Genomic DNA, 26848 nt, shown 5'->3' on the forward strand with positions numbered 1-26848 from the left:
TGGGACTATCTCAGCTGTAAAAAGGCTTGGAGGATTTTTGTCTGTAGAGTAGACAACATGTTGGAATTGTCTGGTCTTGTTGCAGCTAAATAATGCTGTACATTATTCAGTTTTCACTACAGTGGCCAAAACACAAAAAAGAAGAATGTTTACCAGACATATGATTAGGTGAACTAGCACTTGATCTTGTTTTTTGCATGCATGGCAGCTTTGATGCTTAGGTAACAGTGTTCCACGAAAAAGAAAAAAAAATAAACATCACACACACACACTGAAGCTTTGAATGGGGAAAGCGCCTTGGAAAGCCTGCCATGGAGGTTGTAGAATTGTTTGCTTACTCCACCCAGGTAATTTGCACTGTTTGGTAGTAGCCACATACCGGAATGACACATCCTCCTGGTTGGTTCTCTCTGCTTGTCCATTGGTCTGGAGGTAAAAGCCATAAGAAAAATTAACCAAAGTCCTCCTTCTACACCCAAGAAGGAAACTGGGGTCCACAGACCGACACAATATCCAAAGGAATTCCATGTTAACATGTGCTCTAGCAACAGGGCTGTTTCCATTAAGTTTCAATACAGTTTTATTTATACAGCGCCAAATCACAATAGCAGTCCCCTCAAGGTGCTTTATATTGTAAGGTAGACCCTACAATAATACATTCAGAGAAAAAACCCAACAATTATGTGACCCTCTATGAGCAAACACTTTAGCAACAGTGGGAAGGAAAAACTCCCTTTTAACAGGAAGGAGCCTCACGGCCGAACCTGGCTCAGGGTTAGGGCCATCTGCTTTTGTGGTGAGAGAAAGAAGACAGGATGAAAGACAGCTGTGTTTCTAGCCCTGATGGGAGCTTGAGCAGAGTGAAAAAGTGAGCAGCGTTAGAAATATGATCAGTGATGGTCAAGACCATTCATGAAGTCCAGAGCAATGTAGGACTAGTCGTGTACAAGCGTCGGCAGCAATCTAAACTGTCCCCACAGCGCAGAGATGGAATTTTAGACACAAAGAGAAAAGACAAACATATTCATAAATATTTTTGAACAGAATTGGCCACAAAAAATAGTCTGAAGGAAAGCAATTGTGTATTTCTTTTGTAGGATGACATGAGAATTTGGCTGTGACCACAATGTCCTGATACCTAATGTAATGTAGAGGAGACGGGGAGGTCAGGTTTATTCTGTTGAGCGTTGATGGCCAGAGACTTCCAAACTCTTCCAACCGAGAGACAGCCAATGATCCAGACAGAATCAGTGGCCACACGTTGGTGGTACAAGGCATTTGGCTTTATATTAGATAATGGGAACTGGGATGATAAGTTATAGTGAAGTTTAACCTAATAAATAACAGGGCCAACTGGACTTGTTTAATGTTTAGGTGCTTTACTACCCAACTATGCCAAGGTTTTGTGATCTGCCCAAAAGGGATACAGTGGCAGCTCTGTATAGTTACTGACTACAGGATTTCCTCAGCCTTAAATACTGTATCATGAAGTGATGAAGGTGCAAAGAATCAACGTCTTCAAGGTCTGTGAGATTGGAGGACAGTCACCAAAGACAACAACATGAAATGAGAAGATAAAACTTTACACAAAGTTCAGATCACATGTTAAAAATACAATCCTGGTGCTTCCTAGATTGAGGCAGTAATGCTAATGAATGAGCTCCGATGCTGCTTATTTAAATGTCAAAATACATGGGGAGCAATCTTTGAATAATATGAAAATTAGAATGACTTTACAGTTTTACAGGTCTTTCACACAACAGCTCTGTCTTAAACCGGCTGGTGTAGTTTGACAGTAGCATCCTGGGCATCAGAAATAATGTCTCTAATATAACATATTTAAAGCACTTACTAACAATAACACGATCTTCAGCAACAGTGCAACTGGAGCAAGCTACAAACGATGCAGTCCACTTCGCCATAATTTCCAAAAAGGTAAGCTAGGCTGAGTATAAATGAGCAGGAATACTGTAGGCCGTATTTGAAACTTCCTTCAGGAGCGTTGTTTTATTACTGTGGGAAAGGCTTCTCACCAAGCTTCTCATCGGTCTTGTAGTTCATTCCTGCCTTGTGCAGGTCTACACTCTTGTCTCTGACATCCTTTGGGAGCTCTTTGGACTTGCACGAGGTAGTGGCAAGGTTAGTATGGAATTAACTGATGGTTTGGACAGGGTTGCTTTATACATATAAGGAGTTTACATCCATTTGCAATTGATTAAATGATTGATTGATCATAATCCAGTCTGTCGGAGTCTATAAGAGTCAGAATTCTGGCTGGGTTGTAGGGTATTGAATACTTATTTCACTCATTGAAATAAGTATACACTTATTTCAGCATACACCACATACATTATGTGGTGTATGCTGGACAGTGCAGCGAGGAATGCTCAGACCTCTACATTGGAGAGACCAAACAGCCACTTCACAAGCGCATGGCACAACACAGAAGAGCCACCTCCACAGGACAAGACTCAGCAGTCCATCTGCATCTTAAGGATAAAGGACACTCTTTCGAGGATGCCAATGTTCACATTTTGGACAGAGAGGACAGATGGTTTGAAAGAGGAGTGAAAGAATCCATCTATGTCCACTGTGAGCGACCATCTTTGAACAGAGGCGGGGGTTTACAACACCAACTCTCTGCCATCTATAATCCAGTTTTGAGTTCCCTTCCCAGACGCCTTAACGCCCACTCACATCCTGGGCCATCTGACCTCAGGAATTCGCATGATAAGGTGGGGCCAGGTTTCACAATGAACACACCCGAAACTCTGGCTGATTGGGACCCACGCCCAGTTTCCCACCTTGGCTCAGGCGACTAGAGGATCATCAGGGGGTCCTTTTGTCCCTCTGTGGGGGGTCACTACCACTAGGTTTATATCTGGGACTCTCCACCATTTGACCTTAGAACTGAAGAAGCTTCTCGGATGAGAGGTGAAACGTCTTCAAGCAACTTAAAGAAGTCCAGACGCTTTTCTTTGCAAGCTCCTTTGACTACGATGACCTGGATGACTGAGAACCTTCACAGACATATTTCACTCATTAATGTGGAAATCAATTTATGACTTATATGTAATGGATATTTAGTTGGTATTATGTCTCTCACCAGATGGAATGAAACTACCATAAACACTAGAGGATGTTATTTCTTTTCAACTGAGCAAATTTACAAATTCAGCAGGGCATCAAATAATTATTTCCCCCACTGTAACATGCATGTCCTCTGCCCTGTTAGTCCAATCTTTGTGAGTCCACTTACTCTGGTTTGTTGCACCCAGTTACAGAAGCATACAAAGTACATCGTAGCATATGCATTAATTGCGTCAAGTAGTTCAAGAAATTTCACATTTCTCCTAACACAAAGTCACTGTAGATGTATGTGGTGAAACTGTGACATGCTGTAGATGCAGGTACAATAAGATAAAATTGCAATTTAATTTTAAATAAAGAGCCTGACAGCTGGCATCAGTGACAATAAATACACTCCACGGTTCTTATGATTAATAATTAATCAGAGTCCTTTGAGGAAACAATAATTTTATGTCACATTATGAAATATTTCATATTTTCCCTCCATTATTTTAATGTTCTTCTTTTCATTTCCTTAAGATACCTTGATGATCTTTCCTGGCCCTGTGGCATTTTAATGGCTTTACTGGTTAAAAATAAGGTTGTGTTGACTTGTTACATCATCTTGTGGCACAAAGAGGTATTACACAAAAGTATGGCAGGGCATCATTTCAATGTCGGTTGATATCTCTTGAGCAATATAAAGGATTTAGAGACAATGTCATGACAGTTGTTTCTTCACATTCTTTTTAAAGGCTTAGTTAAATTTGGAATGGTTTAATGGTTTTAAAACACATGAATTTACAAAAAATACATTTATGCCTAGTTTGAGACGTCATTATCATCACGCTAATTCATGCTTTGGTACATAAAAGTAACCTTTATTTTTCTGCTGTTACAGGGCAATGATTACGATGGAAATCATTTTCTGATATGATGTAGTTTCTTCCAGTCTAGACATAAATCTCCACATTTGATCTAAACATAGTTAGATTAATATATATATATATATATATATATATATATATATATATATATATATATATATATATATATATAGTTAGCCCGGAATGGCTAACTGAAGGCCGGACGGTCCTGATCCCCAAGGACCCCAAGAAGGGACCGGTCCCCTCCAACTACCGACCAATAACCTGCCTCAGTACTACATGGAAGCTCCTGTCAGGCATCATATCGGCTAAGATGAACAGGCACATGGGTCAATACATGAGCGGGACACAGAAAGGAATTGGCAAGAATACCAGAGGCGCAAAACACCAGCTACTGGTAGACAGAACAATCAGCCGAGACTGCAAGACCAGACTGACCAACCTGTGCACTGCCTGGATTGATTACAAGAAGGCCTATGACTCAATGCCCCACAGCTGGATACTGGAATGCCTAGAATTGTACAAGATCAATGGGACCCTAAGAGCCTTCATCAGGAACTCAATGGGGATGTGGCGTACAACACTAGAGGCCAACTCCAAGCCCATAGCACAAGTCACCATCAAGTGCGGGATCTACCAAGGAGATGCTCTGTCCCCACTGCTGTTCTGCATAGGCCTGAACCCCCTCAGTGAGATCATTAACAAGACTGGCTACGGATACCGACTACGGAACGGAGCAGTTGTCAGCCACCTCCTGTACATGGATGACATCAAGCTGTATGCCAAGAGTGAACGAGACATCGATTCACTGATCCACACTACCAGGCTATACAGCAATGACATTGGAATGTCGTTCGGACTGGAGAAGTGTAGTCGGATGGTATCAAAGAGAGGGAAGGTAGTCAGAACTGAGGGGATTGAACTACCAGAAGGCAACATTGCAGACATAGAGGACAGTTACAAGTACCTGGGGATCCCGCAGGCAAATGGGAACCATGAAGAGGCCGCTAGAAAGGCTGCAACCACCAAGTACCTGCAGAGGGTCAGGCAAGTCCTGAGGAGTCAGCTGAACGGTCAGAACAAGATCCGGGCCATCAACACCTACACCCTGCCCGTGATCAGGTACCCTGCTGGGGTAATAGGCTGGCCAAAGGAGGAGATAGAAGCCACTGACATAAAGACAAGAAAGCTCCTTACCATGCATGGAGGGTTTCACCCCAAGTCCAGCACCCTGAGGCTGTACGCTAAGCGGAAGGAAGGGGGCCGGGGACTGGTGAGTGTCAGCACCACAGTCCAGGATGAGACAACGAACATCCAAGAATACATTGGGAAGATGGCCCCAACTGACCGAGTGCTCAGTGAATACCTCAGGCAGCAGAAACCCAAGAAAGAGGAGGGAAACGAGGAACCATCATGGAAGGACAGGCCCCTGCACGGTATGTACCACCGGCAGATAGAGGAGGTGGCTGATATCCAGAAATCCTACCAGTGGCTGGACAAAGCTGGACTGAAAGACAGCACAGAGGCACTAATCATGGCAGCACAAGAACAAGCTCTGAGTACAAGATCCATAGAGGCTGGGGTCTATCACACCAGGCAAGACCCCAGGTGCAGGCTGTGTAAAGATGCCCCAGAGACAATCCAGCACATAACAGCAGGGTGCAAGATGCTAGCAGGCAAGGCATACATGGAACGCCATAACCAAGTGGCCGGCATAGTGTACAGGAACATCTGTGCCGAGTATAACCTGGAAGTCCCGAGGTCAAAATGGGAGATGCCCCCAAGGGTGGTGAAGAATGACCGAGCTAAGATCCTGTGGGACTTCCAGATACAGACGGACAAAATGGTGGTGGCTAACCAACCGGACATAGTGGTGGTAGACAAACAGAAGAAGACGGCCGTAGTGATCGATGTAGCGGTTCCGAATGACAGCAATATCAGGAAGAAGGAACACGAGAAGCTGGAGAAATACCAAGGGCTCAGAGAAGAGCTCGAGAGGATGTGGAGGGTGAAGGTAATGGTGGTCCCCGTGGTAATCGGAGCACTAGGTGCGGTGACTCCCAAGCTAGGCGAGTGGCTCCAGCAGATCCCGGGAACAACATCGGAGATCTCTGTCCAGAAGAGCGCAGTCCTGGGAACAGCTAAGATACTGCGCAGGACCCTCAAGCTCCCAGGCCTCTGGTAGAGGACCCGAGCTTGAAGGATAAACCGCCCGCAGGGGCGTGCTGGGTGTTTTTTTTTTTTTTAATATATATATATATATGTGTATATATATATATATATATATGTATATATATATGTTCTAAAATGCCCTATCTAACTATCAACTGATACAACTGATAAATATTCCTGATAACTATTCCAGTCCACTTAAAATATAGTTTTCAGGAAAGTGTCCATGTCATTAAAGTTTCCATGGCACCAGTTTGTTACTGATGATTGATTTCACTTTGTGATATGAGTGCATCTAAGTTATATCTACAACAACACACTGTAACAGGAAGCAGTCAGGTGGTTAACCAGAATGAGAAAGGTGTGGTGGTCACAGGAATATCTGGGGACAAACTCCACATTTGCCAGGTAGTTGTGGGCCTCACCTTAGAGGTGAACTTGGCCTCATTTGAGAGATTTGGGGAAACGCGATCAAGAACACAGGCCACAGACAACAACAGGGACACCACCAACAGTATCCCTTTAGATTGGAAAAATAGATGTCAACCACGCCATAAATCATGGTGGGTCAATGACTGAGGCAGCTAGAATAATTCAATTTAACCTCGAAAGATCAGCTGTGGTCTCAGTGATCAGAACTGCAGTGAGAACTGGTGAGTCTATAGTGTACATTACAGAACTATAGACGTCTGTAGGCTCAAACAGCGAAGCTTATGTAACTGTAAATGTGTTCTACAGTCTGAGGTCATGTTCTCATGTAATTTTCCCCACTATATTAAGACTAAATCAAATAGTGGAGACAGATTCAGATTCAAGAGTGAATTGTGTTTACCTTAGTCTGGGACAGAAATTACATTTGTCTTACAGAAAGACAGCACATCCAATCAATATTGGTACCAAATGTACCTAAAACAGTCATACAATGTGGATTTTGAGAGAAGTGTATCCACAATTCACCAGCATTTCCCCCCCGCTTCCATTACCGTTTCAAAACATTCAAAACATTGCATTCATATTCTTTAAGGAAATCTCAGACTTTCAAAATAATGAAGAGATTTTGTTAGAGCACCCACATAAAAAGGTACCGATAGTTTCACTGTTTATGTCTTCATAAAACCATTAGTTTTTGTAGCACAGAATATGTAATACATGCTTCATCATGGAGCTACATGTGATGCCGCTGCAAAAGGACTAGCATAGCGAATACCAGAGACGCCGTTGAATCATTAAAGAAATATGAAAATTATTGATGAAAAACACAGTTTAAATTTAAATGAAGTCAACAATTAGCCGCAAAAATAAAACAAAATAAATCACTTATCTGTAACAGTTGATACTATTGTCTCATTGTCCTGAAATTTTCACAGTATGAACTTGGAATATTTTTCTTGAGTTTCCCAGAAAGAAACAAAAACATAAACACTGAAAAGGAATGCAACTGTTGCTCATCAGTTTAAGCAGTTGTTTCACCATAAATATAACTTGCATAACTATTGACCAGGGATCATGATCAGCAGTCTTACCAATCAGGGATAAGTGCATTTGCATGCACATAATGTGACAAACACTGTTTGCAGTGTGTGTTTATAGGTTAGCAACCAAACATCATCTAACAACCCTGGAGAATAACACAACGCAGAGATCTACACACCTATACAAACAGCTTTAATGAGTGTGTTTCCGCTCATCAGAGATCTTTTCCATAGGGTCATTTTTTTCCACATACATGTGCACACATGTACTTTAAAGGCAAGTACGACATAAATTATTGAGGAATTTAATTTAAAAACCACTGATGATTCATTCTAATGTGGATCTAATTTTTCTATTTGAACATTTGCTGTGTTCTGTGATTTGATGTTTTACAGGGACTAAAGTTTAGTCTCAGACTGTATCGAGACCTAAACATCAATCATTATTTCTCTTAGCTTTCTTTCAAATTGTTCTACTTGTTTCTATTACTGTGCTCTGACAATCACACATCCAGTCTACTGCATAATGGGGCCACAAATAAATACATTTATTAATAATGCCAACATGGACAGCTTTTTTCTGTTGATGAAGAGTCTGTGACATCTAGGGTAAATGGACATTGAGTTTAAATGTTTTTCCTATCAACACTCAGTTGTTATCTTAACTAGTAATACACTGATTGCCATGGCATTTGACTCAAAGATATCTATTTCATCATGATGAAGATGGTGTTATATGTCAATGTCATCATCATCGGATCCCAATTTCAACTCATCATTAAATTATTACTAATGACCAAGTACCTGCCAAACAGCTAGGGTTATCTTTCTCCTCTAAGTGCTAAATAAACACATGAAATATTTTTCTTTTGGCCAAATTCAGCTTACTACATGCTGACATCTTTTAGTGGCACACCTCCAGCACTTGCTCATTGTAATAACCATGGCTGCTAAGACAACTGTATTGGTTTTTGTTGTATCAGCGTCAGAAAAATTATATAACTCATCATGTTACTTCCCAATCAGGGCAGTAGATGATACTATAGCCTTGTGTAATTAAGTAACAAAATACAAAGTTCAGAATGAGATCACTGGCGAAGAATGCCATAAAATATGAGGGGAAATCTATTTAGGCTAATACATGCAGTCTAGATGGGAACACCTACTGTAAGCCTATATCTGCTGAGTTATTGAGGCCAGTATGACTGTGGAAACAGCCATAAATCTGGACAGTAACTGAAATCAGGACAAGCATTTGTTACACAAGGTAGATGAACAGGAAACTGAAAGCACTGCCCGATGTAAGGCAAAAAGTGCTTTTAGGAGACACAGGGGTCAATGCTGGTTCACATACTTGTGTTAAATATGTATCAGTTCTTTTCAAACTATACATTTCACTAGCTGAGCCCACGTCCTCATTCTAGGTTTGACAGCGTTTTAGTAGGTAAAGGCGAATGCTTTGACATGAATTGAGCTGTGGGACTGGGGAAGGCCTCGAAGGGGACTGGCGACGGCTCCCAGGCCTGGCAGATCCCCATGCACTAAATAGAAATGAGGCACGTAAACAAGAATGAACAGCTTGCAGAACTGGGGGAGCCTATGTAGATGACAACCGGAAAGAACGTGTTTGGGGGCGTGATCCTGCTCCTGAAATTCCGATACATAATCTCCAATGAAAGCCCTGGAATTCCAAATTGGTCTCTTTAAGCATTTTTAAACAGCAAATAATTTCATCAGCTTAAAACTATTCTAACAATATGCCAGAATTATTTGATAACATAGCTATTTGACTTACAAGTATAAAGATTCAAAGGTAAAAGGTTGAGTGCAAAAAGTGTTATTTCTAAAAACAAGTTCCACAAAAAATTACCAAAATGATTATTCTCTGTTTATACTCCGTTAGCCGGCAGTTAAGTCTCGAGACTGTTCTTTTCTTGTAGTAGTAGTTCACACACATTATGGAGGTATTGTCTAGGTTGCCTTCTTGCTGTAGGGTAATCCCACGAGGAAAAAAGTATAGACCAGAGGGAGTTGCATTGCTTGGTGTGGTAGTTCTGTAGTTCTCAACCAGTTATGCCTTTTTTGAACCTTGAAATTGTACATAAAAGAACCATCCTTTCAAATACCTTATAGTCCAGACAATCCCAGTCTAATGAACATAAGAGCTGCAATTTCTTAGTAATACCCAATTTTAGCCTCTTGGAAGTTTCTCATGACTAAGGCAGGATTCATTTATTTTTCTAGTCTTGCTAACCATACACAGCACTTACACTACAAGTCGCACTTTACCTTTTATTTTATTTATTTATTCATACCTTTATTCTGTGCATATAAGCACTTTTTCCACGCAGCCAGACATCTAGCTAATTTAAAATCATCAGTTATTCCAGCATCAATATCTTTGGGCTGTGGAGGAAGCTGAAAATCAACCCACAGGAATATCATAGCAACTCTTCCCAAAAAGGCTTTGTCACCAGGAAATTCAAACCCTTAACCTACACAGCTGAACCTGATACCTGCTAAGTTTAATCACTTTTAAGCTGTGCTTGAAGCTTTTAGCACGTTGGCCTTTTCACACATTGCCAGTTCTCCAGTTTTCCATGTGCTTTTGGCTCTAGGGAATTGGACTGTCAGATCCTTTGGCTTTTATTGCAGTTTCTTTGCAGATTGAACAGTGTTTTAAGTTTAAGTTGTTTTGGCATATTGAAGCTGCATCGTAGTTCATCCGATAGTAGTGGCTGTTGCACCTTGGGGTGCCATTAAGATAGGTTAAGCTAAGCATGTTACTGAGGTCTGAACAGAATATGTGGTTATTTACCAGGCTTGAACTGTAATTATTAGGGTGCCTCACCTTTTTGGCATTAATTTTCCCAACCACTTAACTAATTCAGGGTCACTGGAGGATACACCTTGAATAGATTGCCAGTCTATTACAGGGCAAACACTGAGAGACTAATTTAAAATCATCAGTTACCTTAGTCTCTGGGTTAATATGTGACTGTGAGTGAGGCAGAATACGCAGAGAACCCACATAGGGAAAACATGCAAACTCCAAACAGAAGGACCCTGGTTAGCTGGTGGATTTGAACCAGGAGACTTCTTGCTGTGAGGTGAAACTATTATGACATCCAGTCCAACTAAACCCCATTGTTGCACTGCAATACAGCAAACAAAAGTAAGATATGTCCCCCAATTAAGCACTCAAAGGTCATCTTGTGTCTTGTAAGTTGCTGGTTAGCTGCTTTGATGATTACAGGAATGCACAGTTTTCTGTGTCCTTTAGGGCGAAGCCTACCCCAGTGTACACTGGCCGAAAAAAGGGTAGGAAATCAAGTACAAGTAATTGTGTGGATGCCCTTGAGGGCATCCACACTATTGAGATCCTGTTTCTCTTTATTCTTTATCTTTTCTTCATCTTCAAGTTGCTTCCGTACGTTTTTCGGCGCTTAACTACTCCCTCAGTTTTCAGCCGATTTTCTCAGTTCAAATCTTAAAAAATTCTGCTCTTTCTGCTAATTCCAGCTATGACTTTTGGTGCTCATAACTTCTATACTTTTTGAGATATTGATTTTTCTTTTCAATATTTTTTGAGCTTTTTTGCATATTAACAGTGGCCTCACTGATTTTCCTTGCCGGGTTGAGCTGTGTTTTAGCTCAGTGAGATGAGCATCCGTTCTCGGACTGGGAGGCCGGGGTTCAAATCCCGCTTATGGCAACATTTCTTTCAGTCAACACTAAAACTTTTTTAACTCTTTTCAACACAAATTTAAGCTTTTTCTCCCCTTTTCAGCATATTTTTCAGTTTTTTCACCACTTTTCAGCACAAATACCAGCTTTTTAAACTGTTTTCAGCAAAAACCTCTTTTCAGCAGAATTCTACTCATTTAACTCTTTTCAGCACAAATTCTTCTGATTGAACTCTTTTCAGAAAAGTTTTTCAGTTTTTTCTGCTATTTTCAGCAAAAACCTCTTTTCAGGAGAATTCTGCTCATTCAACTCTTTTCAGTAGAAATTCTGCTGATTGAACTCTTTTCAGCAGAATTTTCATCTCTTTTCAGCAGAAATTCTACTTATTCACCTCTTCTGTAAAATTTTCAGCCTTTCCACCTCTTATCAGCCCAATTCTCCGCAGCTTCTGCTCATTTCAGCACAATTGTCAGTCTCTCCACCTCTTCTTTGTGAGAAAGAGTGTGGCGCAGTGAGATATGTACCTTCCTTGAGTACCAGAAGGGCCAGGTTTGAATCCTGCTCAGGGCAACTTTTTTTTTTTTTCAACCTTTTCTGCTTTTTTCAGCAGACATCTTCAGCGTTAAGGCATCCACACAGCATTTTCGCAGGAAATGCAAATTTTTCTAGTTTATTTTAGTTGTAATGGAAATAAAGATAAACATAATGCCTTCTAAATTAGTGATGTGTCGGTCGCGAACGAAATGGCTCTTAGAGCCGGGTCTTTGACGTGAACGACGCAAGTCGGCTCCTTATCGCAAGCCGTGGGTTTTTTTTTTTCCTTTTCTCTCTCTCTTTTTTTTGCACTTCACTCTGCACACAAGCCTTGTGCTTTGCGCTGGGAAGAGGGGGGAGGGGCCGTAGTTACACTCACAGTAGCACAGGAACAGAGCGGGAGGAAGAGAGAGAGAAAGAGAGCCAGGGACAACGACGTCACATTAGAAAGGTATAGTAATCATCCACATCCAATAAAGGATTCAGAAAGTTTATTCATGCAGGCCCATATGACAGAGAATATGCATCTTCTTTTTGTTTTCATATTATAATTTATATTTAATTGTGTTGTGGTTTGCAGCGTTTTGTGTTGTTTCACTTTAAATTTGTTTAAAAGGAAAAAGCTGAAAATTTAAATAGTTAAAAGTTGAACTGTGACTAGTTGGTTTTTGTATTATATGATTTATTTATTACATTTTATGTGGAGTGAATAAATAAAAGTATATTTACAGTGGCCCCTAGAGACAAAGCACGTACAAACTCCAAAACACGTAAAAACTCCAAAATACGTAAAAACTCCAAAATACGTAAAAACTCAAAACAGGTACGAAACACAACAGAAGTGCTCCAGGATGCTAGGCGCAGTGCTGAGCTTTTGTTACCTAGTGGCTACACAAGCCAGCAAGTACCCACGACCAGATTTGGTGTGTGGTAGTAACAGGTAAATGAACATTTTTTTAAAATTATTTGAATATATATGAGTGCTTGTGTATAAATACACAAACAATACACACATGCTTTCAATTGTGTAATTTAAGTGATCTAGGTAGCTCTGTTTTGGAAGTTCAGTTAACTCTAGGAATGTGTTTTGGAGTTTGTACGTGCTTTGTCTCTAGGGGCCACCACATATATTTATATATAAACATATATAAATAAAACCACTTTTGTTTTTATATTAGTAATTCCTTTTGTGCATAATTTTATATTATTGTTAATAATAAATTAATTAAAGCAACAAAACAACCTGAAGAGCCGGTTGGGAGCCGAAAGAGCCGGCTCTCTAAAAAGAGCCGGAAATCCCTATTCTAAATGCATTCACACTCTGAAAGTAGATGAAACATCTCAGAAAGCTTTTTTTTCTAAGATGAAACTGCTGTGCAAACACATATACACCCTCTGTCTTTGTCATTATAATTTCCGTCTATTTTCACTCTGTGCTGTCTAACTGGAAACCTGCCAAAGTACAGTCAGAGCAGGCGAATGAATTATATTCCTCTACAAAAAGAGTCATTTTCTCTTGTCTCTTTTCTGCTGCGTAGGAATTTGCCTTTTTTTTCTAAGTATTGGGTGCATCCATTTTTCTGTATGTAGACTCAGACCAACAACACACCAACAAAGTGGTGTTTCTGGGGACGGTAGTTCAGTTTAGCAATGTGGTCCTCATTTCTAGCACAGGATAGGGGAAGATTATGTGATATTTGTACAGTAATTGTCATTTTTAGCTCGGTGCAATCAAAGGCTTCTCTGTTATTTCTGAGAAAAACAGCTCCATTTGAGCTGGAGGAGAGCAGCTCTCTGTCACTCTGACTCTCTTGTGAGAGTTATTCCTGCTGTCCTCACTCTGTGCTGACACTGTGCAGACACACATCTGTGTTTTCTCCAACTTTACTGGATGGAGGGAACCCATTACAGTTTTTGCTCGTTGCTTGAACACTATAAACCCATGCTTAGACTAAAGTAACACAACTTGAAGCTTTTGTTACCATACCTCAAACACATGTACCCATACCTTAAACAAAAGTGCTGCTTTGCACTCTGGTTGCAATTATGCAACACACTTACTCCTTTATGCAACACACATGGTCCTGCATACTACACTCTATTTCATACATAAGACACTTCGTTCAAAAATGAAATTTCAGGGTGCCATTTGGAAAACACATGTATCCAAAATACAAAACACATCGGGTAATTGCAACCACTCAAATATACACCTGAAGGCACTTACTTGCAAAACTGAACACCAATTAGCCAACCACAAACCACTTCAAATTGATTGTGGTTGGAGAACCAGGCCTGGACCAGAGCAGCCCGATGGAAACTGACATTATCCCATATCACCACAAACCTGGGCTGATCTGGTCTGTTCTGTACAACTATATCATGGAGAGCATCTAGAAATGTGAGTATGTGTTGGCTATTGTATGGACCTAGTATTGCATGATGGTGCAGAAGCCCTCGAAGGCATATGGCGGCACATAATGTGATGTTTCCCCCGCGCTGCCCTGGGACGTGCACAATTGCCCTTTGGCCAATTACATTACGACCCCGTCGTCTTGTTTTGCTCAGGTCGAATCCAGCTTCATCAATGAAAATGTATTCATGAGGCTGTGCAGCTCCATCCATGGCCAAGATTCTCTGGAAAAAAGGGGAACATATCACTGTACTACAGTGCTACACATACAGCACCCTCACCCCATCACACAGGTACCTGTGTAGCTCTCAGAATAGATCCATGTGGTACTGATATGGTACATATTCAGCTGCTACTGGACTTCACCAATACTCTATTGTAAATGTAAGGGACAGTTACACGTACCCGTACATATTCAGCTCGAAGTCCTTTGACCCTGTCACTGTTCCTCTCGAATGGGACTCTGTAGAGCTGCTTCATGGTGATGCTGTGTTTACCCAAGATGCGTCTGATGGTGGTGATGCTCACATGGTTTATGCTGTTGAACACTTGCCTGTCTGCAAGTATTTTCCGTCGTAGCTGGTGGAGACAGATGGCATTGTCTGCCCTCACTAGGTCCACAACGGCAAGTTCCTGCTGTTGTGTGAACAGGCGTTGCCGTCCTCCCCCAGAAGGTCTTCGGGTCATTCTGGAGGAATACAACCACATATTGTCATCGGTTTGCTTATTTTTCTTACAGTACTTTACTGTATGTACTGTGTCATCCACTGTACAACACTGTACTTCAATATAAGGAATCAGCCACTTTGGCTGCAAAAGGAGCATTAGCACCCCGTACACTTGATATGGTAATGTGATATACTGTAGAACAGTGCTATGAAACCATCTGAGTAGAGCAGAAGGTATGGAGGTGAAGACATACCTGTTTTCTGGTCGGAATGTTCGTATTACAGATGCCACTGTGAAGCGGCTTAGATGTGGGTGGACTCTCTGCCCAGCTTCCCTCATAGTCAGGCCATGGTTGATGACATGGTCCACCAAAGTTGCTCTTATTTCATCAGAAATATGGGTCCGTGCATGGCCTCTTCGGCCTCCTCCTCCTCTTCCTCCTCCTCCTCTACCTCTTCCTCTTTCTCTCCCTCCATCCATGCTTGCAAAGTTCTTGAAATGGCTACGCTGAGGGCTTTTTGTAGTTGGCTAATTGTTGTTCAGTTTTGCAAGTAAGTGCCTTCAGGTGTATATTTGAGTGGTTGCAATTACCCGATGTGTTTTGTATTTTGGATACATGTGTTTTCCAAATGGCACCCTGAAATTTCATTTTGTGAACGAAGTGTCTTATGTATGAAATAGAGTGTAGTATGCAGGACCATGTGTGTTGCATAAAGGAGTAAGTGTGTTGCATAATTGCAACTAGGGTGCAAAGCAGCGCTTTCGTTTAAGGTATGGGTACATGTGTTTGAGGTATGGTAACAAAAGCTTCAAGTTGTGTTACTTTAGTCTAAGCTTGGGTTTATAGTGTTCAAGCAACGGGCAAAAACTGTAAAAAAAACCTGATTGTGTGTGTATTTGTGTGTGTGTGTGTGTGTACCTGTGTAAATTTGGTCCCATTATGGGGACCAAAATACCCGTCCCCATGTGCTTGAAAGCATTTTTGAGGCTCAAAATGTCTTTTAGTGTTAGGGTTACAGTTAGTTAATGGTTAGGTTTAGGGATTCGTTTTTTATGGTTAGGGTTAGGGTAAGGGAAAACATTATATCAATGAGATGTCCGCACTAGGATAGCAACACCTGACGTGTGTGTGTTTATGCGTGATACTGTAAATGTTAACTCATAGTTTGCGCTGCTTACAGTGGTGACCTTCTTCTATCCCACAGCAGGCGTCTCAGTCCTTGTTTCATGGGAGAGTGACAGCTGAAGTCATCTCAAAGCTTTTCTGCTTCTGTGGGAAAGAATTAAACTGGAACGTTTTGTGGTCCTGAAGCCTTAAAAGGACAATTCCAGTTTATCCAAAATTAGTCTCACTTTCATACTCATACAGTTGAATGATACATTACTCACCAACATGTGCTGAGACTATGGCAGAGAATAAAAAGTAATATAAACACAAGCACCCAGATTAGACACACTGTAAACAAATCACAGGTCACCCTAACCAGGGCTTTTAATTCCTAATTCTATAAGGATTTAAAAGTAACAGTGTCAGATGAGGTAGCAACAAGTCACATCCTTGCTAGATGCATCAGCTCAGAAAACAGACAATGAAATATGTTTCATTGTTCAGCTTGAATTTGCTTTTTAAAGTTTAACACACTTGAACATGACTATGTTCATTCCATTTAGCTGACAAATGACAGTGTCGGTTTGTCCCAACCTTCAGTTCAGTACAAGACTGTAAGTTGTCTTTGAAACTTCTTTTGGTACATCCTGTGATCCAAACATTACTGTCAGATGTGTATTACCAACATACTGCCACTCCTAAAATGGAAATTCTACATTTTGATATTGTTGCTGTTGTTATGTGTCAGGTTTACTATGCTGTTAGTTTTACCCTTGAGAGCAGGGCAGACACTAGATTTAGGCAAATCAAATCAAGTGTTCTGCTTGCATTTCTTTTCAACTGATTGCTCAGTTGCTGATTGTTTATGGTTGAAGAAGAATGTCCTATTTCTTTGCCTTTAGAGATCCTTTACAAACTTTCTTGCTTTAGATCGTTATTCACTTGCACTATGAAGCACTGTGTGATCAGTTTTGCAGCCACTGGTAAAGCTCTACAGACTCCACAGTTAATCCTGCTTCTTCTGCCAGCTCTCACATTAATAAACATTAGTGACGTAGTTCCACTGGCGGCTATACATCATTCTGGTATGAGTTATTTATTTTTTCAGAATGCTGCTGGCTCTTTGAACGTTATTTGAGACATTATATTAATCTAATATGGCCTTCCTGTTCTTGTAAACAGTGGATTATTTTTCTTAACCATGGCAATGATTCTGTCATCACACGCTTTATTTGTCCTGTATGGTCATTCAGACCTCTTGGTGTTGGTGAGTCTGCCAGTTCATTAAATCTTTCTAAGAATATACCAGATTGTTGGTCTGACCACTCTTAAAGTGTTTGTTATCTCTCTGATAGGTTTATTTGCTTTTCTGTTTTTTTTTTCAGCCTAGTAACAGCCTCTCTCACATGCACTTAACTCTCAGTGAAAAGCTATAAAAACATATTAACATTAACTTCAGATGTTACTGTATGTCTGCTTCATTTGTCATGAAAGAAAAAGGAGAGTAAGAAAGTAACCTAAAGTTTTCTAAAGGCAACGAAACAGCATATTCTTTAGTCAGATAAATGATTACAACCTAACAGAGCACCCACAAACAAACAGCAACTGAGCAGTGGAGGAAAAAGAAAGCAACTGACTGAAACTGCTTTTCAGTCATTCCAGTAACTTTTGAGTCTCTAAAAAATGTGTTGCTAAACAATTAATATAATACTTTTGTTAAACTCCTTTAACTAAAGCCGAACTAAAGCTGAAAGTCTGCACTTCAGTCACATCTTGATTGTTTGATTTAAAATCCAGTTTACAGAGGTAGAACTAACAAAACTGCCTTCAGCCAACTAATTAGGGACCTAACTATTATTTTTCAAAATGAATAACAAAAAACGTGAATGGATGAAAATTCTGTGATTGTTCTGCTGTAACGAAAACTCTACTAAACAGTTATTTTATGTAACTTATTCCAAATATTCTGGTTTTCATTCAGAAAGCTTGCATGACTAAATCTTTAGTGCCTTGTGATGTTATGTTTTAATAATAATAATAATGGATTGCATTTATATAGCGCTTTTCGGGGCCCTCAAAGCGCTTTACAATGCCACTATTCATTCACTCTCACATTCACACACTGGTGGAGGCAGCTACTGTTGTAGCCACAGCTGCCCTGGGGCAGACTGACAGAAGCAAGGCTGCCATATCGCGCCATCGGCCCCTCTAGCCAACACCAGTAGGCGGTAGGTGAAGTGTAATGCCCAAGGACACAACGACCGAGACTGTCCGAGCCGGGGCTCGAACCGGCAACCTTCCGGTTACAAGACGAACTGCCGATTCTTTGAGCCACGACCGTTTTAGCAGCTTTTCTATCCATGAAACTACATTACAGGGATACACTTAACAATGATTGTGAAAATAAAATTTATTTTTTATTCTAGCATTCAAATGTGCATCTACAATGCCTCCCAAATTTGGACACTCTCTCTACACTGCACACACACACACACATGGCACACACACACACACACACACACGGCACACACACACTCAGGCAGCCTTTCAATTATGTCAGTTCTGATCTGACCTGAGGGGATAGACAAAGAGAAAGAGGAGTCGGGTGGGGGTGAGGTGGCTTCCTCTTCCACAAACATTCCACTTTAATGTTCACACACATACAGATAGGTCCAGATATATTTGGACACTGACACAAGATTTTTTTTTTTTTTTTTACCAGTTTACTGAAACATATTCCAATTATAGTTATAAAATGGGCATGGGAATAATGTGTAGACTCTCAGCTTTTATTTGAGGGTATCCACATTCAAATTGGATGAAGGATTTAGGAGTTTCAGCTCTTTAATATGTGCCACCGTCTTTTTACAGGGGAAAAAATAATTCAACAAGTGACTCAAAGGCTATTTCATGGTCAGGTGTGGGCAGTTCCTTTGCCATGTTATTATCCATTAAACAGATAAAAGGCTGGAGTTGATTTGATATGTGGTGTTTGCATTAGAAAGATTTTGCTTTGAACAGACAACATACGGTCAAAGGAGCTCTTCATGCAGGTGAATCAAGCCATCCTTAAACTGCAAAAACAGAAAAAAAAACCATCTGAGAAACTGCTACAATAGTAGGAGTGGCAAAATCTCCAGTTTGGTGCATCCTGAGAAAGAAAGAAAGCACTGTTGAACTCACCAACACAAAATGACCTGGACTTACACAGAAGACAATTGTGCTGGATGATCGCAGAATCATTTCCATGGTGAAGAGAAATCCCTTACCAACAGCCAGCCAAGTGAGCAACACTCCAGGAGACCCAAGTCTACCATAAAGAGAAGAAAATTGAAGTAATACAAAGCATTCACTCTAAGCCCAAAATCACTCACAAACCTCAAGAATACAAAGGCTAGATTGACCTAAAAAAAAAAAAAACATCAAAAGGAGCCAGCACAGCTCTGGGAAAACATTCATTGGACAGATGAAACCAAGATCAACATCTACCAGAATAACGGTAAGAAAAAAGTATGGGGAAGGCATGGAACAGCTCATGAGCCAAAGCATAGCACATCATCTGAAAACACAGCACAGGCAGTGTAATGACTTGGGCGTGCATGGCTGCCAGTGGCACTGGGACACTAGTGATAAAGGACAGAAGCATCCAAGTCTGAGTGTTCAGAGACATACTGTTGGCTCAAATGCAGTCAAATTGATTTATTTATTATTAAATACTGAATAGAGATATAAATAAGAAAAAAGAAACATTTGACTGACCAGAGGTTATATTGTCTCTGATTGGTTGGGTGTGTGTGCTGTGCGGTTGGTGGGAGGTTGAAAGGGGGTTGGGATGGATCCCCCGTAGATGAACAACCACCATCTGCTGGTAAGATGACACCACCAATGGGGTGCAAGTGTCCAGCTGGGAGGGACACGAGAGACCAAAGAGCAGACACACTAGATTTTATCAATAAAATCTGGAGCTCCTTCAGGCATGTGATTTGCTATAATAATTGAAAAGCTAATTACTGGGAGAGTTGATTGTGTGTAGTTTAACTTTGAATTAGTAGTTTTATTACAATGCACAGGTTAAGAAAGATCAGGGCAGATAAACAATGCATACTTTGAGGCGAACCTTGAGGAATTTCTGTATTTTCCTTCATTCACACCAGTTTTAACTGATAGAAATGATCACTTTTAAACAAAATACTGAAAATCTTGGTGACTGTTTCTTCCTTAGAAAAAAATGCATTGATATAATTCATTATAATTTAGTATAAAAACTCTTTGTTGCTTGTTTCTCAGCTTTTTATGCATTAGGATTATATTACACTCATGCATGTGTATTTACTGTAACTTGTTATAAATGCTGATTGTTCCATTGGATCTTTACATGACATATTTCAACATCTGTGACTTAAGAATCTGTCTGTAGCTTATAGTTGTGAAGTGTCTTGTAATTTCACACTATCAGTGTACTGTATAAGTTTTCAGTCGTTTAACAAGCTGAGGTCTAAAGTCACCATCTGTAGTTTTTGAAATATTTTTTTAGAATCATCTTCCAAGCGTTGGCAGTCAGGGGAAAAAAACAAAGGGTGAAAGGTTCTGAGATAGGTTTGGGGTTATCACTGATGATAACTTAAAACTCAAAAGGTTAAACAAATAGTTAAATATTTTCTCCAATAATATGCTAAGATATGCTGCAAGGTGAGTGGAAGCCTTTGTGTGGACATCTGTTTGTACTCTGATCAAATGAACCAATGCTGCAGTCACACAAGGGAAAACTACTTGGAAACCACAGTGGAAGCAAAATTAATACGAGCATGACCTTTGAGATGGTTACTTTGAAGACAGAGACCAGGCCTGTGACCACTCTCAGTTAGTTGCTGCCTTCAAAGTAACTTTGGTGTGTCAGATAACAAGAATAAAGATCAGTCTACCATCAGTTTGTAATTCAAGTTGGTGATTGCATTGCAATTAAATGATATTTAACTATGAAAAATTGGCAAAAAAAAAAAGAGTTACTCCTCTAAAAATAGTGACATAGTTGTGTAATTAACAGCAACATAATAAAAACACTTAGCAGACTTGCTTTTATATAATCATAGCAAACCCAATTAAGTAGAGTCCTCTTTTGCAAAGGGACACGTCACAGATAAATGGTACTCTCTGGTGCAGACTCAGATGCATTGACTTAGATTTGGAAATAATTTGCATTTAATCATACACTGGAGAAATTCACTTCTTATAGCAGCTTTGTGAAGGTGCAGCAAGAAAAGGTTAATTAAAAATATATAAGAAAAAAATTATAAATAGAAAAAATAGATAACTAAGATAACAGTGTACAAAAAAACCCCAAAACTATGTAAAAGTGAATATATAGAGTAAAATACATCAATACTTTTCTTTTAATATGTACATCATCACCAGTGGGTGTGATAATGATACACCTGTGTTTTTAAACATTGCAGTGTCCTGGCAGTTGGCAGTCCTTTCACAATAACAAAGTTGGATGGCAGTTATGTGGAGAAACCCTCAACCCAGATGACCAATTGGATGCCACAACTACTTGCAACCATTTGCAAAAAGCAGGGAAAAAAACAACCACTGACTGCAAATTCACAACGTACACAACGTATAAAAAACAAAGAAATAAGAAATAAATAGAGATTATTTTTGTGTGCTAAACATATACAATCAAATGCACAGGAGAGACAAACAGACAGACTTAAATGCCAGTCAGTAAAAATAAGTTTTATGGGTAGACTCAGTGGAGGGAACAGATTTGACTCTCCTATGAATTTAAACCTGGAACCTGGAACCAAACCATGAAGGGGCAAACAGGAAGATCTTGAAATTGATTCTGAACCTCACTGGCAGCCAGTGGGGAAAAACTAAAAGAGGTGGGATATGATCTCTTTTTTGGGTGCCTGTGAGGAGCTGGCACCAGTATCTTGGACAAGATGAATATGGGAAAGAGAAGACTGACTGAGTCTGGTGTGAAGTGAACTGCAGTAGTCAAGTGGGAGGAAATTAGAGCATTAATGACAATTTCAGGACAACGAGATTGCAATCCTGTTTTTACACTAGTGTGACTGATTCTTTACTCACTGGCATATGCATCCTTCTACTAAATGGACAAGCAAATAGTCATAGAGTAAATAGAAGCAGTAAAATAAGGGTAACTTCTGCTCCATTATGTATGCAGCTCTTGATGTGTCCAGCCATAAGATAGTGGAACCCTGCAATATAGGCAGGTAGTCAAAAGCTAAACACTAGTGAGATTATTGTACAAGAAGAGGAAATAGCTTTGATTGATACTTCTATTTACTATTTACAGAACAATCAGCTGTTCTGCATCAAATTTGATGCCACACAAATTATTTGTGTCACTCCAAAAAATAATTTCTGTCCACTATGAGATAAAGGAGAACAACAGCCTGATACCTTCAGGCCTGACAACAGGAGATGTATCACTCCTGTAACACCTGTAACATTCAGCAGTTGCCTCACTGTTCTGACACACACAACAAAACTATTGACTACACTACACACTAACTACACAAGATTTGCGCTAAACGTGGCAAATCTCTCATCTCAAAACACCGCCGTCACTCCTAAAACTTCCCCCTTTCCTAAACAACTAAATGCCACGTTGCCATGTAATTTTTTGATTGGTCAACATGGTAATTTTTTCGACAAATAGGAAAGGGTGGTGGGGGGGGGGGGGGTTTGGTTTTGTTTTTGCTTACAGGCGGAGAGTGTTTTCGAACGTTTTCCTTATAAAATGCAGTTTTTACCGTTTCTTACCACAGTAAATATAAACAAACATAGCATTCAGGAAAAACAAACATTGCAGATATTTTTATCATAACTCTGGTTTTACGTGGCCTATCAACACAATTTAAAAACTGGTATAAAGTCCACACTTTTTCCGTCAATTGTTCCGTCTGTCCTGCTCACATCTCCAATAGTTGTACACGTTGTCATTAACGTGGCTTCACTCCACATCAGCCACGACGCTTTGCTAGCTAAAACACCGGTGTCGCACATAAGGACGCTGTCATAGCCTGTCAACCACGCTGATTAACTGCTTATATACGAATGTGAATCGCATCATCGGCTGGACTACAGGATAAGGTGGCATCGTTCTAATCCCATACAGGGAGCAGCCAGTCACTTACTGACTACACTGCAAAACAGAATTGTTAAAGTTTTATTTTCAATTCAGGTTAGATTTTTTTTTTTCACAATGCAGTTTTTCCTGTGCGCAGAGACCGAGCCCGCAGTGCGCAACTGCGCATGCGTGCAGCTTAGAGGGAACATTGGTGAATGGTGATGGGATTTCCGGCTCTTTTTAGAGAGCCGGCTCTTTCGGCTCCCAACTGGCTCTTCAGGTTGTCTTGTTGCTTTAATTAATTTATTATTAACAATAATATAAAATTATGCACAAAAGGAATTACTAATGTAAAAAAAGTGGTTTTATTTATATATGTTTATATATAAATATATGCGGTGGCCCCTAGAGACAAAACACGTACAAACTCCAAAACACGAACAAACTCCAAAACACATTTCTAGCATGAACTGAACTTCCAAAACAGAGCTACCTAGATCACTTAAATTACACAATTGAAAGCATGTGTGTATTGTTTGTGTATTTATACACAAGCACTCATATGTATTGAAATATTTTTTTAAAAAAAAGTTCATTTACCTGTTACAACCACACACCAAATCTGGTCGTTGGTACTTGTGTAGCCACTAGGTAACAAAAGCTCAACACTGACACTAGCATCCTGGAGCATTGTGTTTTGTACGTGTTTTGAGTTTTTATGTGCTTCTGAGTTTTTACGTGTTTTGGAGTTTGTACGTGCTTCGGAGTGCGTACGTGTTTGTACGTGCTTTGTCTCTAGGGGCCACCATAAATATACTTTTATTTATTCACTCCACATAAAATCTAATAAATAAATCATATAATACAAAAACCAACTATTCATATTTCAACTTTTAACTATTTAAATTTTCAGCTTTTTCCTTTTAAACAAATTTAAAGTGAAACAGCAGAAAACACTGCAAACCACAACTCAATTAAATATAAATTAAAATATGAAAATAAAAAGAAGATGCATATTCTCTGTCATATGGGCCTGCATGAATAAACTTTCTGAATCCTTTATCATCTGCAAATGAAAATAGTTGTGGATGATTACTATACCTTTCTAATGTGAAGTTGTTGTCCCCTGCTCTCTTTCTCTCTCTCTCCCTCCAGCTCTGTTCCTGTGCTACTGCCAGTGTAACTACGGCCCCTCCCCCCTCTTCCCAGCGCAAAACACAAGGCTTGTGTGCAGAGTGAAGGGGAAAAAAAGTGCGAGAGAGAGGGTGAGAGAAAGAAAGAGAAAAAAACCCCACAGCTCGTGATAAGGAGCCGGCTCGCGTCGTTCACGTCAAAGACCCGGCTCTAAGAGCCATTTCGTTCGCGGCCGACACATCACTACTTGCTAGTAGTCCTCACTGCTAACCAGTTTTATTCAACTGGCATAACCTGAGGCAATTTTGGACTTTGCACAACTTTCTTTCTCCTCAGCATGAGTTACCAGAAAGAAGCAAGCTGTAAAATCTCTGACTGTAATGAAATGTTGTTTTTTGTTCAGAATATGGTCTTACTGAGATCTAGTCAGAATAATGTGGTAGATGTGGTGAGCATGATCTGACTTTTGACTAGCGGACAGGAATTCTAGTTTGCTTTGGGGCCATTTTTAGGCTTTGGTGTCATTTTCCTATTGCTGTTTGTTTATATTTCTGTTTGAATCACAAAAAGTACTTGGTTAGAGTTAGAAAAAAAATTAAAACACATCTTTTTACAATGTGAACCACAAATGACAAGCCATATTTGACATACATTACTGCTTCTTTCTGTTAAAGGATACTTGGGGCTATAACACAATATACAATATATATCAGAATATGTTTAAATAACCTCCAAAAACAAATGTAATTTAAACCATATTGTGCCTCAAATTGCACTGGTATACTCATTCAAATCGACCACTCAGTATTTTTTCTACATTTAATACAACAAAATCTGAATTAATAGAAATGTTTTATTTTAACTATTTTAACTCGATGGTTACCATAAAGCTGTTTTAACCATGGTACGCGGCAAAACCTGTCTTACAATTAGTATATTAGATAGGTCGCCCAGTCCTAGTTTGAAACTTTAGTATCCTATAGTAGTTTTGCTTTTGAGACAAGTACTTTATTCACAGCACTGATGTACATATCACACACTGCAGTGTCTACAGTAAACACTGACAGACAGGGATCTGACATCAAATGTTTTAACATTTGGTAATTATTACTTGGGTTCTCTTAAACAAAGAATGTTTAATAAATGTGCACTTTTCTTAGTGTGAAAGGTGGCGCCAATGCAAAAAAAAAGCTTAAAACCTAATAGCCAGTGAAGGATGCCACATCTGGTGTCAACAAGCTGGTTGTATGCAAGTTTATGGGAAAATAGCCCTTTGCCTCCCTTATCTATGACCTCAATAAACACATTCCTTATGACTTTATGATCTCAGTCACAAGCTCACACGTCTTATTGAATACAATATGAAGTTTATTTTGGAAATATTACTGTCAAACAGAAGGATAAACAAGATTAGACTTTACCCATTTGATTGAAACACAGCTGAATATTTAGAGCCAGACAGTGTTCTACATCCAGTTTCAAAACACCACAAATATGGGACCTTACTAACCAGAGGCTGATGCCCATTGTTACAGTACAGATAGAATAAAGTTGGGCTAGTTTGGTAATGTGTTCCCAGGTTGAAAAAATCTAGGGAAGTAGCAAGAATAGGCTAACTAGTTAATAAAAGACAACGATTTATCTACGCAGAAGTGTGTGGAACAATGGCCACACGATGCTATTTTAGATGCAGAGTTAGTCTGATTGGCTGACCCATGGAAGCAAACATATAAACATCTAATGGCAAACATCAGTGACTGGAAGCAAAGCAGAATATTTCAACAATACAAATCAAACCCATGTAGCAGTAGGTTACATTTGTTATTTCTTTACTTAAATTATCATTAGACTTATATATATATAGACCAATTGTTGTCGTGTTTGCCGTCCTCCAATTTAAAATAACCTTAAGCATTATTAATATTATATCTAATAATAATAATAATAACAATAACAACAACAATAGTTAGTAGAAATAACTTTGTCAGGCTATAGCCTAACAATGTGGTTTCTACATAAAACAAACAAACAAACGAAACTAAACTATAACATCTCTCATACTTGGGTTTTTCGATTGCTATCCCCTCTCTCCTCACTCCCTCGCTCACTCGTTCTCTCTCTCCAGTTCACTCAGAGTCGCTTGACCAACTAGGAAGCGCGCAGTCACAGCTCTGATCCGCGCGCACCGACCTACCAACCGGCTAGCGAGGAGCTCTCTCTCGGATCCCCCTCTTTCTCTCCCGCCTTGCTCCCTCTTTATTCCTCCACATATATTCGGTACCGGGTCTTCCGCGGATAAATGTAATCGGAGCTCACAGTGGGGAGACGCTGTTGTCGCTTTTCCACCATGGAGGACTGTTGTTCCCTGGAAAACGAGAGGATGGAAGCGTGGCTGGACGACCACTTGGAGTTCACCCATTCCTACTTTGTCAGAAAGGCGTCAAGGTAAAAATAAGAAAAAAAATAACAGTGGAGAGGTCAGTGTACGTTCAGCCGGGTGTATGTGACTTTCCAGGGCTTTTCTCTGCAAATAAACTATTTTATGTGCAGCCGCGCAGGCAATCAGATTCCCTTTGTTAGTTCTGACTGTTTCCATTGTAGGTG

At 39.9% G+C, this 26848-nt stretch overlaps 1 protein-coding gene and 1 long non-coding RNA gene across 4 annotated transcripts in view; one reads left to right on the forward strand and one right to left on the reverse strand.

Moving 5' to 3' along the window:
- The window catches only part of pde5ab (phosphodiesterase 5A, cGMP-specific, b), a gene marked incomplete at its 3' end in the record, with an annotated part of 84575 nt that overhangs the window by 10083 nt on the left and 47644 nt on the right, over positions 1-26848 (forward strand). Inside the window, 1 exon segment of one of the 3 annotated variants that reach the window (XM_076881508.1) lies at positions 26417-26689. Coding sequence (XP_076737623.1) covers positions 26592-26689 — 98 coding nt within the window. 3 annotated transcript variants of the gene reach the window in all.
- Positions 18557-24267, reverse strand: LOC143416114 (uncharacterized). Its single transcript, XR_013096475.1, has 4 exons — positions 24212-24267; positions 19771-19915; positions 19195-19321; positions 18557-19085 (listed from the first exon to the last, which is right to left on the reverse strand). It is a non-coding gene; the product is annotated as an uncharacterized LOC143416114 (long non-coding RNA).

This window comes from Maylandia zebra, unplaced genomic scaffold, assembly GCF_041146795.1.
Source record: "Maylandia zebra isolate NMK-2024a unplaced genomic scaffold, Mzebra_GT3a scaffold12, whole genome shotgun sequence".
Classification (NCBI taxonomy): domain Eukaryota; kingdom Metazoa; phylum Chordata; class Actinopteri; order Cichliformes; family Cichlidae; genus Maylandia; species Maylandia zebra.